The sequence below is a fragment of the Taudactylus pleione genome, unplaced genomic scaffold (genome assembly GCF_031769625.1).
Source record: "Taudactylus pleione unplaced genomic scaffold, aTauple2 ptg000081l, whole genome shotgun sequence".
NCBI classification, from domain to species: domain Eukaryota; kingdom Metazoa; phylum Chordata; class Amphibia; order Anura; family Myobatrachidae; genus Taudactylus; species Taudactylus pleione.
The window spans coordinates 3,801,161-3,815,879 of NW_028284483.1; the positions used below are offsets into that span (position 1 = coordinate 3,801,161).

A 14,719-nucleotide genomic window follows, 5' to 3' on the forward strand; every position below is an offset into this window, starting at 1 on the left:
TAGAAATGTCTGCCTATGTAATCTGCGCTCTGTGACCTGGATAGAAATGTCTGCCTACAGTATGTAATCTGCGCTCTGTGACCTGGATAGAAATGTCTGCCTATGTAATCTGCGCTCTGCGACCTGGATAGTAATGTCTGCCTATGTAATCTGCGCTCTGCGACCTGGATAGTAATGTCTGCCTATGTAATCTGCTCTCTGTGACCTGGATAGAAATATCTGCCTATGTAATCTGCTCTCTGTGACCTGGATAGAAATGTCTGCCTATGTAATCTGCTCTCTGTGACCTGGATAGAAATGTCTGCCTATGTAATCTGCTCTCTGTGACCTGGATAGAAATGTCTGCCTATGTAATCTGCGCTCTGTGACCTGGATAGAAATGTCTGCCTATGTAATCTGCGCTCTGCGACCTGGATAGTAATGTCTGCTTATATAATCTGCGCTCTGTGACCTGGATAGTAATGTCTGCCTATGTAATCTGCGCTCTGCGACCTGGATAGAAATGTCTGCGCTCTGTGACCTGGATAGAAATGTCTGCCTACAGTATGTAATCTGCTCTCTGTGACCTGGATAGAAATGTCTCCTTATGTAATCTGCGCTCTGTGACCTGGATAGAAATGTCTGCCTATGTAATCTGCTCTCTGTGACCTGGATAGAAATGTCTGCCTACAGTATGTAATCTGCTCTCTGTGACCTGGATAGAAATGTCTGCTTATGTAATCTGCTCTCTGTGACCTGGATAGAAATGTCTGCCTATGTAATCTGCGCTCTGCGACCTGGATAGTAATGTCTGCTTATATAATCTGCGCTCTGTGACCTGGATAGTAATGTCTGCCTATGTAATCTGCGCTCTGCGACCTGGATAGAAATGTCTGCGCTCTGTGACCTGGATAGAAATGTCTGCCTACAGTATGTATTCTGCGCTCTGTGACCTGGATAGAAATGTCTGCCTATGTGATCTGCGCTCTGTGACCTGGATAGAAATGTCTGCCTATGTGATCTGCGCTCTGTGACCTGGATAGAAATGTCTGCATTATCTGTCTATCACCTCTTTGGAGGCTGCTTTGTATTCTGTGCAGGTTATACCTGTAAATGAACTGATCTGTATTAATGTGTGCAATGTCAGCCTGCGCATAGCACAAAGGATATCCTCACTGTAAGGGCATTATGAAACCACTGCATCTACATTCACAATACAAAGCTTTCAGGATGACATTACATTTCGTCATGGTCCAATATTCATGTAATTGATGTAGCTGATGCAGTCTCCGCATAGAGAATTGCAAATGTCGTTACTTAACCTTGGATTCCTCTCAAGGCCCTTTGTACATAGGGGGAGATGTATCAAGCCTTGGAGAGAGAGAGAAAGTACCAACCAATCGGCTTCTAACTCATTGTACAGGCTGTGTGTTTGAAAAATGACAGGAGCTGATTGGTTGGTACTTTTTCTCTCTCCAAGCCTTGATACAGCTCCTCCTCAAAGGTGATATTGCTTAATATTAGGTTGAATGAACTCTCCCTGCACTAGGAAGTAACAGATCAGATTGAACCTTTTTGAGTGTTATCACTGAAGATAGACCCACATGGGGAGGGGCAGGGGGTCACAAGTTATCCCTTTAATATGTGCATTGTTCTGCTATTACCTGTCACAATTACACAGTCACTGAACCACATTGGGGCTCCATAGTTACAATGTAGCTTGTGTGGGGGTGACTCCCCTCCCCAAAACTGCTCCATATAAAGAGGAAATAAATGGACTGGCCCCCTATTTATGGCCGCACAACTGGAAGTTGTTGTTTTACCTTTTTTTATTTTTTTTATTTATCCCTCTCCAGGTACCTTACTTTACGGTGCAAGTTTTACTTCGACTCCTTGCTATCTCAAAGAGCTTATTCTGGGAAAATCTCATTTGACCACAGGAATGAAACGCTCTCAATAACTGTAAGTCTGTCATAAGCGTTTGGCTCTAAATAGTTTACAAACAGTGAACTTGTCCTCAGCATGCTCATAAACTGTTCCCAGCACCACAGTAGGCCAAATTGGGGGTTTAAACTAGCCTAAAAGGTCCCCCCAGAGCTGATAGCTGAGGCAGCAGCCGGGGAGAGGACGGGGCTTGATGGACACCGCTGGGGATGTGGTGATATTAGGCCCCGCCCTCACAGCGAGACCACTGCAGTCACTGTAGGAGGTCTTCACTCCTTGTGAGGAGATATAAACAAACGAATACTTTTTGTTTTCTGAAAACTAAGTCTGAAAAAAAAACATTGTAGTAATGGTAGTACGAGCATGGCTTCTGCATAGAGAAATTACTGCTATTGGTGTCTGACCAGCTCGCAAAGGGCCAAAATAAGATCAGCGCAGTGAGAGAAGCCTTGTAGGGGATAAAACAACCTTTTCAGTATATGTAGGTGACATTCTGGCTATTTGAAACTGGAAATCTGAGTGTCTGTAAAGGGAAATGGACCCTTCATGGTAATATTAACCACTTGGGGTCCTCGCAGCCTGAGGCACAGGGAACAGCTTGTCAGCCATTATGGGAAGAAGCTAGCTAGAACAGATCTGCTTACACAGGCTAGCAGCTAATCTGTGTTATGACCATCGGGAACTGTACGCTAGCAAAATATTTCTTCATTAGCTGTTAAGCTCAGTTGCTTTCTATGGTTTTTTTCTTTATTAAAGTAAATGATGAGTGTAATGGTTGGTTCAGCACTAAATTGTTTAATTTACAGCCCAGATTTATTTCCCTGTGCGGCATAATAATGGTAATTCCTGCTTACTCTATATCAAACAATGTTTTACAGCTGCTGCTGTTTATCATTAATAATATTGAGAGGTTAATTTCTCAATTGAACATAAAGCTTTTTCTTTTTTTGTGGATTGATATTTTTACATGTAATAGTGTATTTATTGCTTATAAGAGTAAAGGGAGCCATTTTGTGGACACTATTTAGGAAAATACAGCTAAGTACTAGCCACGTCGCTGAGGTACAGAATGAGAGAGGTCCCTGGCGAATGGTCAGGCTGCGTTCCCATGAGTATTGGTTCAGCTCACAAAATGGCTGACTTTGCTTTTTTTGTAATGTTAGACTTTGCGCCAGTTAAACTCCAGTAACTCTACCACAGGTCCAGCCTGGAGAAGGAAACAAGGCCGCGCTGTCTGATATGAGATCTCTTTCTGGAGGGGAACGATCTTTTTCTACTGTCTGCTTCGTGCTCTCTCTTTGGTCGATTGCAGAATCTCCCTTTAGGTGTCTGGATGAATTTGACGTCTTCATGGTAATGTTTCATATTGATTTTTCACCTGCCTGCCAGTTTTATGGTATGCTTCATTATGAAAGACCAAAAAAAGAGTTTAATTTTTGGCGGGAATATGTTTAGTGATCATTGATAGTGAATCAGTGGTTTTCCTGTTCCCCTCACCGTACTACAACATGTTTATTCTTGTCGTCATACAGTATTTCATTGCTTAGTACCTGTACGTGTAACTCTGGCATATCAGACTGTATTGGTCACGCTGATGAAGAATAATAGAAATGTATTTAGTCAGTCAAAAAATGGTGTCACTTGAACTTATTCCTGCTCATTAACCATGCCCATCACAGCCGCTACCACGTATTATAAGACTAATAAAGGGACCCGGCATATGCCAGGTCACCATGGCACCGACCAGCCCCCTGCTTTGTTCCACCCGCCCCCTCTGTTCGCTGTTTTGTTCTGCCCCCACTGTGAACCGCACACCCTCTCCGCCTGTTCCTCCACCACACGCTGTCCCTCTCCGTTCCCTGCTCTACCACCCCTTCCCCTGGCTCAGACCCCCCCCCCCTCCTGCTACCTACCGCAGCTGTATACTCACCTCCCGATGGGAGCTCCCCCTCTCCTGCACTAGTCTGTCCTGTCTCCTTAGCAGTGGCTCCCGCTGCTCATGCGTGTATGAGACGGGACAGACCTTAGAGAATTATCATATGTTTATGTCCATTCCTTACTAAGGGCAATGGGATGAACTGGATAATATGGTGCCCTGGTAGTGAGAGCCTCTTGGTATAAATAGAAGCTTGCTACATACAAGGCTGGGGTGTAAAATGTTTCTCCCTGTTCCACACACTCATTAAAAGATGTCTAAGCAGCAGAGCAGGATAGTGATGTACAGATATGCGCACATACATCTATTCGCCGCACGCTACAAGTTGCGTTACACATAATGTGGGAGCTCCATGTGACCCAGTAGCGCTGAGCGTCTTTTCGTGCAACTTTTTACAACATTGTTTAATCGTTCACCATCCTGTGCAGTGGATAATGTGCCCACACTGAATGATCAGTCATTCAGTGCAGACACCCTCCCTCATCCCTGAACATGCACAGCCTGATGATAGCGGCAGGTTGGCCTGCATGTCCAGGCGATGACAGATGCCTACAACGACCAGCAGGAGTGCGCATCACTGGTCGTTGCCGGCATTTTACTGCACGATTAATGAACGGTAGCAATGTCTCAATCGCTCATTTTTCTCGTCTAGTGGATACGCACCTTTAGATTATTACCTGTGGGCTGTCGTCCTCGCTGCTCTTACACATCGCCTGCGGTAATGGAAAGGACACAGAGATATGATTGGTAACGTGGGAGAGGTCTTCACGTTCATGAAAGATGAAGATGTCTGCATTAGGCACTAGATAATCAGCACTAAGAGGTGCATACATAAATTGTTTCCTTTTATACCAGTCACTACTAAGCTTTTGGAATGTAGTACGGTCCTGTGATTTGCTATTAATGTAACTGTACATCTAAGAAACCTCTCCTGATGAGCATATATCTCACAGGTGCTCTATTTCATGCGCACCTTATCTACCACAGTGACTATTGCAGGAGCCTCCTAAGGCGGCCCATACACTGTAAGATTTTTTGCACGATTTAGATCGATTGAAATGATCAATCGTGCACATCGTGTGTGGTTTGGCATGCTGTACGACGGCGATGCGCGTCCCTGCCGTTGTACATCGGCATCGTAGATCTTATGGAAAAACCATAAGATCTGCGATCCGTCATGCTGTTAAATAGGTAACCAAAGCATCTTGTATGATGCATAGTTTACCATTCACAGCAGCATGCGATGCATCAGGCTGAATTTGAAAACGTACCGAGGTGTTGTACGTTTTCAAATCGCCCCGTGTATGGGCCGCCTTACTTGTCTGCCCCTGACCAGACTTTCACACCCGCAATCTATTTTGATTGCAGTGACACGGCTAAATTTCTTCACAAGCGTTCTACTGCTGCTCCGCTCTGTCTCTACATCGGTTGCCTGTATTTTGCCCAATTCATTATTAAATACTTCTTTTAATATACAAGGCCATCAACCAAACCACACCAACATTCATCTCTTCACTTGTCTCAAAACATTTACCAACTCCTCAAGATCTAGCCCTCTTACCCACACTCATTACTGTCTTCCATTCCCAATTACATAGGCTTACCATACTATCCCTTTAAACCGGGACACTCATGAACTACAGGTTCTGTGACAGGCTGACTTCTAGCCCGCATTTCACCTAGTTTTAGTCAGCAACAAAACTTTTATAATTCATGAATATACCGGTTTAAATGGATAGTATGGTAAGCCTACAGTTATAGGACTCTCTTAGGCTGCACCCACTCAGTGGAATGCACTCCCTTGTACGACAAGACTTTCTTCTAGCAAACCTTCAAGAGTTTCCTGAAAACTCACCTCTTCAGGAAGGTTATCAAATTAATCAACCACCCACATAACCTCCATAAAGTTTTCTTCCCAATTACTTACCCTATACACAGTTCACACAAAACTTTCATGTTATCTTTTTATACTCAACAACTCCTTGATCCCAGACATAGCTGTGTGACTGGATCATCTAGCCCAACAAACACTTAAGGCGGGTATCCACGACATCGTTATCATTCAATCGCTCGTTAATCGGGGCATTGCAAATGTCAGAAGTGACCAGCGATGCGCGCTCCCGCTGGTCATTTCCGACATCAATCATCGCCTGAACTTGCTGGTCAATCTGCCAATAACAGATTGACCATGTTCGGGGATGATGGAGGGTGCCTACACTGAACGACTGATCGTTCAGTGTAGGCACTGCAGGGGATGGGGAACGACGGAAAAATTTACGATGTCATAATCGTACTGTCTTCCCTGGGTCGGGTAGTGGATGTGCGGTATTGTTGTCCCCTTACAATGTGGCTGGACTATTATACAATATGTAGCACTTGTGATCATGTATCAAACTCCTGTTGTCTTGTAGAGTGAAATTTTGAGAGCAGGGCCCTCTTCCCTCTCTGTTATTACCCAGTCTTTTTTTTTTTTTTTTTAATACTCTGTGTGTTACTAATTGTGAAAAATTACAGAGTAGGCTGGCTCTATATACATAATTAATAATATATTGTATGTTACAGGATATGGTAAATAGGAGAATATCTATGGATATGATGCTGACGATGGCAGATTCACAGAGGTATCGCCAGTTCATTTTGTTGACCCCACAACATATGAGGTAAAATATTATTTTCTTATTAAAGCGCAACAGTAGGCAAATGTCTTGTAATTGAGATAAAACATTGAGCTGCCTGGAAGCTGTACTGTAGCATAGAGCAGAAGACATAGGTGTTATCCTACATTAGGCCTGGAAGGTGGAAGCTGTACTGTAACATAGAGCAGAAGACATAGGTGTTATCCTACATTAGGCCTGGAAGGTGGAAGCTGTACTGTAGCATAGAGCAGGAGGCATAGGTGTTATCCTACATTAGGCCTGGAAGGTGGAAGCTGTACTGTAACATAGAGCAGAAGACATAGGTGTTATCCTACATTAGGCCTGGAAGGAGGAAGCTGTACTGTAACATAGAGCAGAAGACATAGGTGTTATCCTACATTAGGCCTGGAAGGAGGAAGCTGTACTGTAGCAAAGAGGAGAAGACATAGCTGTTATCCTACATTAGGCCTGGAAGGAGGAAGCTGTACTGTAGCATAGAGCAGAAGACATAGGTGTTATCCTACATTAGGCCTGGAAGGTGGAAGCTGTACTGTAACATAGAGCAGAAGACATAGGTGTTATCCTACATTAGGCCTGGAAGGTGGAAGCTGTACTGTAGCATAGAGGAGAAGACATAAGTGTTATCCTACATTAGGCCTGGAAGGAGGAAGCTGTACTGTAACATAGAGCAGAAGACATAGGTGTTATCCTACATTAGTCCTGGAAGGTGGAAGCTGTACTGTAGCATAGAGGAGAAGACATAGGTGTTATCCTACATTAGGCCTGGAAGGAGGAAGCTGTACTGTAACATAGAGCAGAAGACATAGGTGTTATCCTACATTAGGCCTGGAAGGAGGAAGCTGTACTGTAGCAAAGAGGAGAAGACATAGCTGTTATCCTACATTAGGCCTGGAAGGAGGAAGCTGTACTGTAGCATAGAGCAGAAGACATAGGTGTTATCCTACATTAGGCCTGGAAGGTGGAAGCTGTACTGTAACATAGAGCAGAATACATAGGTGTTATTCTACATTAGTCCTGGAAGGTGGAAGCTGTACTGTAGCATAGAGGAGAAGACATAGGTGTTATCCTACATTAGGCCTGGAAGGTGGAAGCTGTACTGTAACATAGAGCAGAAGACATAGGTGTTATCCTACATTAGGCCTGGAAGGTGGAAGCTGTACTGTAGCATAGAGGAGAAGACATGGGTGTTATCCTATATTAGGCCTGGAAGGAGGAAGCTGTGCTGTAACATAGAGGAGAAGACATGGGTGTTATCCTATATTAGGCCTGGAAGGAGGAAGCTGTACTGTAGCATAGAGCAGGAGGCATAGGTGTTATCCTACATTAGGCCTGGAAGGAGGAAGCTGTACTGTAGCATAGAGCAGGAGGCATAGGTGTTATCCTACATTAGGGAAGGTGGAAGCTGTACTGTAGCATAGAGCAGGAGGCATAGATGTTATCCTACATTAGGCCTGGAAGGTGGAAGCTGTACTGTAGTATAGAGCAGGAAGCATAGGTGTTATCCTACATTAGGCCTGGAAGGAGGAAGCTGTACTGTAGTATAGAGCAGGAGGCATATGTGTTATCCTACATTAGGCCTGGAAGGAGGAAGCTGTACTGTAGTATAGAGCAGGAGGCATAGGTGTTATCCTACATTAGGCCTGGAAGGAGGAAGATGTGCTGTAGCATAGAGCAGGAGGCATAGGTGTTATCCTGGAAGGTGGAAGCTGTACTGTAGTATAGAGCAGGAAGCATAGGTGTTATCCTACATTAGGCCTGGAAGGTGGAAGCTGTACTGTAGTATAGAGCAGGAGGCATAGGTGTTATCCTACATTAGGTCTGGAAGGTGGAAGCTGTACTGTAGCATAGAGCAGGAAGCATAGGTGTTATCCTACATTAGGCCTGGAAGGGGGAAGCTGTACTGTAGCATAGAGCAGGAAGCATAGGTGTTATCCTACATTAGGCCTGGAAGGTGGAAGCTGTACTGTAGCATAGAGCAGCAGGCATAGGTGTTATCCTACATTAGGTCTGGAAGGTGGAAGCTATACTATAGCAAAGAGTAGGAGACAATTTATGTCTCTGTTCAAGTTATGATTTATTTTTTATATTTTGCTTATTTATTTGAGATATCAAGCATGTGTAAAAACATACTGTACATGAATTCGATGTAGACCAAAGCACATAAAAGTGCATACAACAGCATTAGGTCACATAAGTAGTGAAACTAAATGAACATGAACAGACGTGCCCACATACAGGTGTCCTCTTTTAGCATAGTTAAAAGTGCACAGCACAGGAATCGCACCAAGTGGCTGATATAGTATAGGTGCATGAGGACATCTGTAGAGATTCAGTAGCTTGTGGCTCTGTGAGGGGCTGATGCCTCTCCCGTGTCTATTTTGTTGCTGATTAGGATCCTGTATTTCAGTTAGTTAAGAGTGCCAGAAATGTTTTTGGTTTTTCCTGTATGTCAGGTCCTAGCAATATTGATTAACTATTTTCTCGGTAACTGTGGTTTGTTCCTTCACCACTAGGAGGCAGAACAATCCATAGAATGCTCCTCGCTCTGGGCACCAATATTGCATTGAATTAGCCCTGAGGATCTTGCTGGTAGAATAAATTGAGCGAAGGGATTGTTGTGTAGTTTTTGGTATGGCAGGATATTTTATTTCTCTTGGGCATGTCCTATGATTTTCCATTAGGGAGTGGCCCAGTCCCCTCTTTACCTCTGGGACTGGGGTACAATCAAATCTTGCAAACCCCCTCTGAGTGTTAGGCCAAACACCACTGTAGGGACTCTCCCGGCTTAAATGTCTCCCTCTGTTTTGCGGCCATAGTCACTTTGGCTTCTTCTGATTCTGAGGCACGAGTCTGCTTGATGCCACTATAGACTGAGGCAATCACTGTAAACTAAAAGCAGGACCAGATCTCAGGAACGGTCGTATTTTTTTCTTTTTCTTAATGCGTGTCTGTATCCATCGCTGTTTTTACAATAGGTTTGGAAAAACTGTGACAGATGCACTCCTTATAGTATTAAGATGTTGACGTTTAAGAAAAATGTCCAGTCAAGACTTGGCTGTTCCCCCACCACCTGATCGAACTGCACTCCGTGCAGAGGCCCTGATTCAGAGCCGGATGCTCTGACCAGAGCGCTCGCTCTGAATCAGGGCCGTCCTATTTAAATTTGGATCGGCCTTTTGGACGCTCGCATAGCCGTGGGTTACCACCCACAGCTTATGCGAGCCTCCATGATGATGGTGGCGATGGTCAAGACCATCGCGACCATCGGGCTTGCGACGAGACTCTGCGGTGGGGTCTCGCTGCCGCAAGCCCAGGAGTGATTTTGGCTCTATCAGAGCCAAAAGCACTCCCACTGACATCACTAGTGATGTCAGTGGGGCCGGACCCAGACGGTAGGCGTTCCCATGGGAACGCCTCCGTCTGGCAGGCACGCCCACCAAAGGGGGCGTGCTGTCAATCACCATCGAAAGCACGCCCCCTTTGGTGCGAGACCTGGAGCGACAGCTTGGATGTCGCTATCCGGGTCTCGCGCATGCACACGACGGAGCTCCTGCGCTCGCGAGCGGGTCTGAATGAGACCCAGCGTTTGCAGTTTCTCTTTGCAGACCCTTTGCCTCAGTAGCCTGCACGTCTGTAACAGGAAATAGCAAGCACATCTCTTCCCACCCAGCACTGTCATTAGGACTTTTGCCTTCACAGTCATGGCCATCATCAGCTAAGGCATTCGTTGATTATATTTAGCAAATAGACTGTGCTATTGCTAATAATTTACGAGTTGTGAATTATACTTGAATGATCACCGGCAGGCTTTTCTGTATCAAATATTACATTTATTGCACAACATTCCAAATTTATATAGATAAAAATATTTCTACTTCAGGGTCCATAGGGGATCCACAGGGTTGACCTTGTCGTATAGCTGGATCTGGATCCACGGGTACCACGCAGTTAAAGCTTTCACTGCTCCCAGGATGCACTTGGGTCCGTTCTCCTCTATACCCCGCCCCCGAGCCACAGGCACCTCAGTTTTAGTTGGTGCCCGGCCGGAGTCGGGTCACCCTGTCACCCTGTCGCACTGGGGCTGCAGGAGCAGCCCCTAAGCTTTATTTTAAAGAGGAAACATTTTTATTTTTTCTGCTTTTTTACACTATCAGAGCGGCAGCATCAGACTGTCATTTAGGACGTCCACGCTGCCGCTCCTTCTCCCCGCTGGCGCCACGACGCCAGTACAGATCTGGGGATCGCGGTGGGACCCCAGAGTCTGTACTTGCCGGTCTCTGGGGACTCCCTGTGACTGCTGCCGGATGCGACGGGGACCAGGTAATACTTCAAATGCAGTCAGGAGCCTGCGGTCTCTGGGGACAGACCAGAGGCGCTAGCAGCGGTGGCGGGCTCCCCCTCTATAGAGGAACACCCTGCGTGTCCGCTAGACCACCAGGGTGACAGGTTGGACGCGGGACCGGCAACCCGGGGGTTAATATGCTAGCCAGGGGAGGAAGCCTTCCCTGTCTAGCGGCTCCTCAGCTCAGGGCGCCTTTCAACACGCAGTCTGGCGTCGCTGAGCTGCTCTTATCTCTCGGCCACTCCTCCTCTGAGGTCTCCGGCGGCCATCTTCACTGGCAGGCATCGCAGATCTCCCAGGCGGAATCAAGTGGACCGGTCCCCCTGTGTACCTCTCCCCTGCTGAAGGACAGTGTACACAGCGCTATAGCCCTCCCAGACACTGAATCTGGGTGGTTGATGTAGCGGAAGGTGCAGTGAGTACTACCTTTTCTGCATTGTATGTGACTATTGCTAGTGCTGCCTGTCTGTCACTTATTCTCCATTACTGTCAGCTTATACCTATCCCTTTCCTTCTCCTACGGCCCGGCAGGTGTGTGGGGGAAGGGCGTTTTCTGATACCCTCACTTATATAAATCACGTATTTGTGAGGCCAGTCACATACTGTTGTGTGCTACACAGTACCATATCTGGGCTGTTTGTGTCGCATACTGGGAGTGCGCGGGTGTTTACACCGTAATTCCTCTGGTGATACGTATTTCTTGAGTATTTACTGTATCATGTCTGATGAGGAGACTGAGCGCTCCGTGGCTCCTGTGCTATTCTCCTGCAGACGCTGTGCTGCTGGAGTTGATGGGGAGGACTTATCTCAGGATGGTCTGTGCGGGCGGTGCCTGCTGGTACCGGGCCCCTCCAACCCCCCTGTGTCACAGGACCCCCCTTGGGCGATGTTTTCACAGGTGCTGGCGTCCATTGCGGACCGGTTATCGGTCCCATCAACGGTCCCTTCTAGGGCGTTGCCCCAGCCCACCATCCCCCATTCCCCGGTTATTCCGCACATATTGCAGTCTTCCCCCGGGGCCCAGACTGTGGGTCCTTATTCGGGACTGCCGGTGTATGTTCAGTCTCCTCCAGTGACGTGACAGTCTGTGGTGCCTTTTCAGAGTTTTACTCCGACGGCTCCTCCACCTTGGGTGGATGTTCTCTCTAGCTCTGTACAGAGTCTGGCGGCCTCATCCTCGGCGTTTCAGTCGATGTTGCAAAGTGATGTGCCACCAAGGGCGTCCAAACGTCCGGTTGTGAGTTCACTGGCTGCGCAGTTGTCGGACTCGGAAGTGTCCTCAGATGATGGAGAAATCCATGAGGACTCTGACTCTGATGCCATGGGGCAGGAGGTGGAAGCTAAGTCCTCCATTAATGTTCCAGCCTTAGTTAGGGCGGTGCGGGCTATCCTACGTATAGAGGATGATGCGCCGGCTCCTAGGTCGAAGTTTCCTAATTTTAAAAAAGCCAAGGTAACTTCAAATGTATTTCCCCTGTCTGATCAATTAACGGATCATATGGCGGCGGCCTGGCAATTACCTAGTAAGAGGTTCCATCCACAGAAACGGTTGGCGTCCAATTATCCTTTTCCTGAGGCTCATTGCAGGAAATGGGAGACTCCGCCGGCGGTGGATTCCCAAGTCACCCGCTTGATCAAGAGCGCGACGCTGCCATTGCCGTCTATCTCCTCTTTGAATGATCCCACAGACAGGAAGGTGGAGACTTGTTTAAAGTCCATTTACTCTCTTTCCGGGGCGGTGGCTCGCCCATCCATGGCTATCTCCTGGGTGGCTAAAGCCATTGAGGCCTGGGCCAATGCCTTGGAGGACTCCTTTACTGACGATGCTCCGGATATCCAGAGAGCGTTAGTGGGACCGATGAGGGATGCGGCTTCCTTATCGGGGAAGCGTCTTTGGATGCCAGCCTGCTCACTTCTAGGGTGTCGGCTGCAGCGGTGTCTGCTCGGCGGTACCTGTGGCTGAGGTCCTGGAGGGCTGATGCAGACTCTAAAAAGGGTCTGGAGACCTTGCCTTTTAATGGAGAATTACTATTTGTCCAAGTCGGCTTTCCTCCCTTCGGCCTCTGCGCCAGCTAAAGTGAGGAGCTCTGCCTTTCGGTCCTTTCGGGTTCAGGGTAAGGCCAAGGGTCAGTTCTTCCCGAGACATTCGGCGACCAAGGCCGCACTCAAGCCCAAGAAGCAGGCATGGAGTGCTCGGCGCCCTTCTTCCAAGCAGGAGGATAAACCTGCTGCCTGATGGGACGGGCCTCTCTCTGGGGGAACCCAGAGTGGGAGGCCGACTTCTCCAATTCGCCCAGTGTTTGCACAATACCACCACGGATGCCTGGGTTCGAGAAGTAGTCTCTCAGGGGTACGCCCTGTCTTTTCGGTTCAGGCCGCCCCACCAGTTTTTCTGCACGAGTCCTTCTCTGGAAAAAACCAAAGCTGTCCAGATTCAGGTAGCTATAGAATCCTTGCTACAAGCAGGGGTCATTGTTCCCGTTCCGCAGTCTCAGCGCGGGACGGGGCATGGTTCTCATCGCCCTATCCTGAATTTGAAGTCTCTGAACAAATACCTCAGAGTTCCCAGGTTCAGGATGGAAACGTTACGTTCCATCATTCCGGCGATGGAACCCGGGGATTACATGGTCTCCCTCGATATCCAGGACGTCTATCTCCATGTGCCCATAGCATCGGCACATCAGCGGTATTTGAGGTTTGCTATCCTGAACCATCACTACCAGTTTCGGGCGTTGCCTTTCGGCCTTTCCACGGCTCCGAGGGTGTTCACCAAGATGATGGCAGTTATGGCTGCCCACCTTCGGGGTCAGGGTATACGGCTGTTACCGTATCTGGACGATCTTCTGCTACTGGCAAGCTCCCCGGAAGTGCTTCTTCGACATCTCCACCTGACCATTGCTTGTCTTCAAGCACACGGGTGGTTGATAAATTGGAAGAAGTCCTCTCTGATCCCATCACAACGGATGGTCCATCTGGGAGCACTTCTGGACTCTTGTCAACAAAGGATTGTCCTCCCTACAACTGAGGATACACAGTTGCCTGAGCAGTGGCAGAGTGTCGGTACATTCAGCAATGAGAGTCCTGGGGTCCATGGTGTCGGCATTCGACATGGTGGAATTTGCCCAGTTTCATTCCAGGCCCCTGCAGGGGCAGATTCTATCGGAGTGGAACAGGTTACCTCAACGGATCCGGAAGTGCGCTGGTCTCTGGCGTGGTGGCTTCAGTCAGCTTATCTTGTCCAGGGTCGCCCCTTTTGGATCCCGGCATGGGTTCTGCTTACGACAGATGCCAGTCTCCGGGGTTGGGGGGCAGTGACTGGCTTGTTGTCTCTTCAGGGCCGTTGGTCGGCGGAGGAAGCCGCCCTTCCCATAAACGTTCTAGAGCTGCGGGCGGTGTACCGTGCTCTTCTGTCGTCAGGCACCGTTCTTCACGGAAGAGCAGTTCAGGTGCAATCGGACAACGCTACCGCGGTAGCGTACATAAATCACCAGGGAGGGACTCGCAGTCGAGCTGCGATGTCGGAGGTGTCTCAGATCCTGGCTTGGGCGGAGTGCCACCTTCCGGCTATCTCGGCAGTCTTCATCCCGGGAGTCCTCAACTGGGAGGCAGACTTCCTCAGCCGTCATGACGTGCATCCCGGGGAATGGTCGTTTCACCCAGAGGTGTTTCAACTTCTCGTGGACAAATGGGGACTGCCGAGTTGGACCTGATGGCCTCCCATCACAACTGCAAGTTGCCCGTGTACGGCTCAAGGACAAGAGATGCAGGCGCAAGCCTAGTGGACGCGCTGTCGGTGACATGGACGTTTCACCTGGCGTACCTGTTCCCTCCGATCTCCCTACTACCTTGGGTACTGAGAAA

The 14,719-nt window shown here is 47.9% G+C and overlaps 1 protein-coding gene across 1 annotated transcript in view; it reads left to right on the forward strand.

Annotated features, from left to right (window-relative positions):
* SMC6 (structural maintenance of chromosomes 6) overlaps nucleotides 1–14,719 on the forward strand; it is a 166,428-nt gene that overhangs the window by 134,126 nt on the left and 17,583 nt on the right. Inside the window, exons 24-26 of the mRNA XM_088468145.1 lie at nucleotides 1,836–1,941; nucleotides 3,124–3,276; nucleotides 6,422–6,519. Coding sequence (XP_088324271.1) covers nucleotides 1,836–1,941; nucleotides 3,124–3,276; nucleotides 6,422–6,519 — 357 coding nt within the window. The remainder of the gene's footprint in view (nucleotides 1–1,835; nucleotides 1,942–3,123; nucleotides 3,277–6,421; nucleotides 6,520–14,719) is intronic.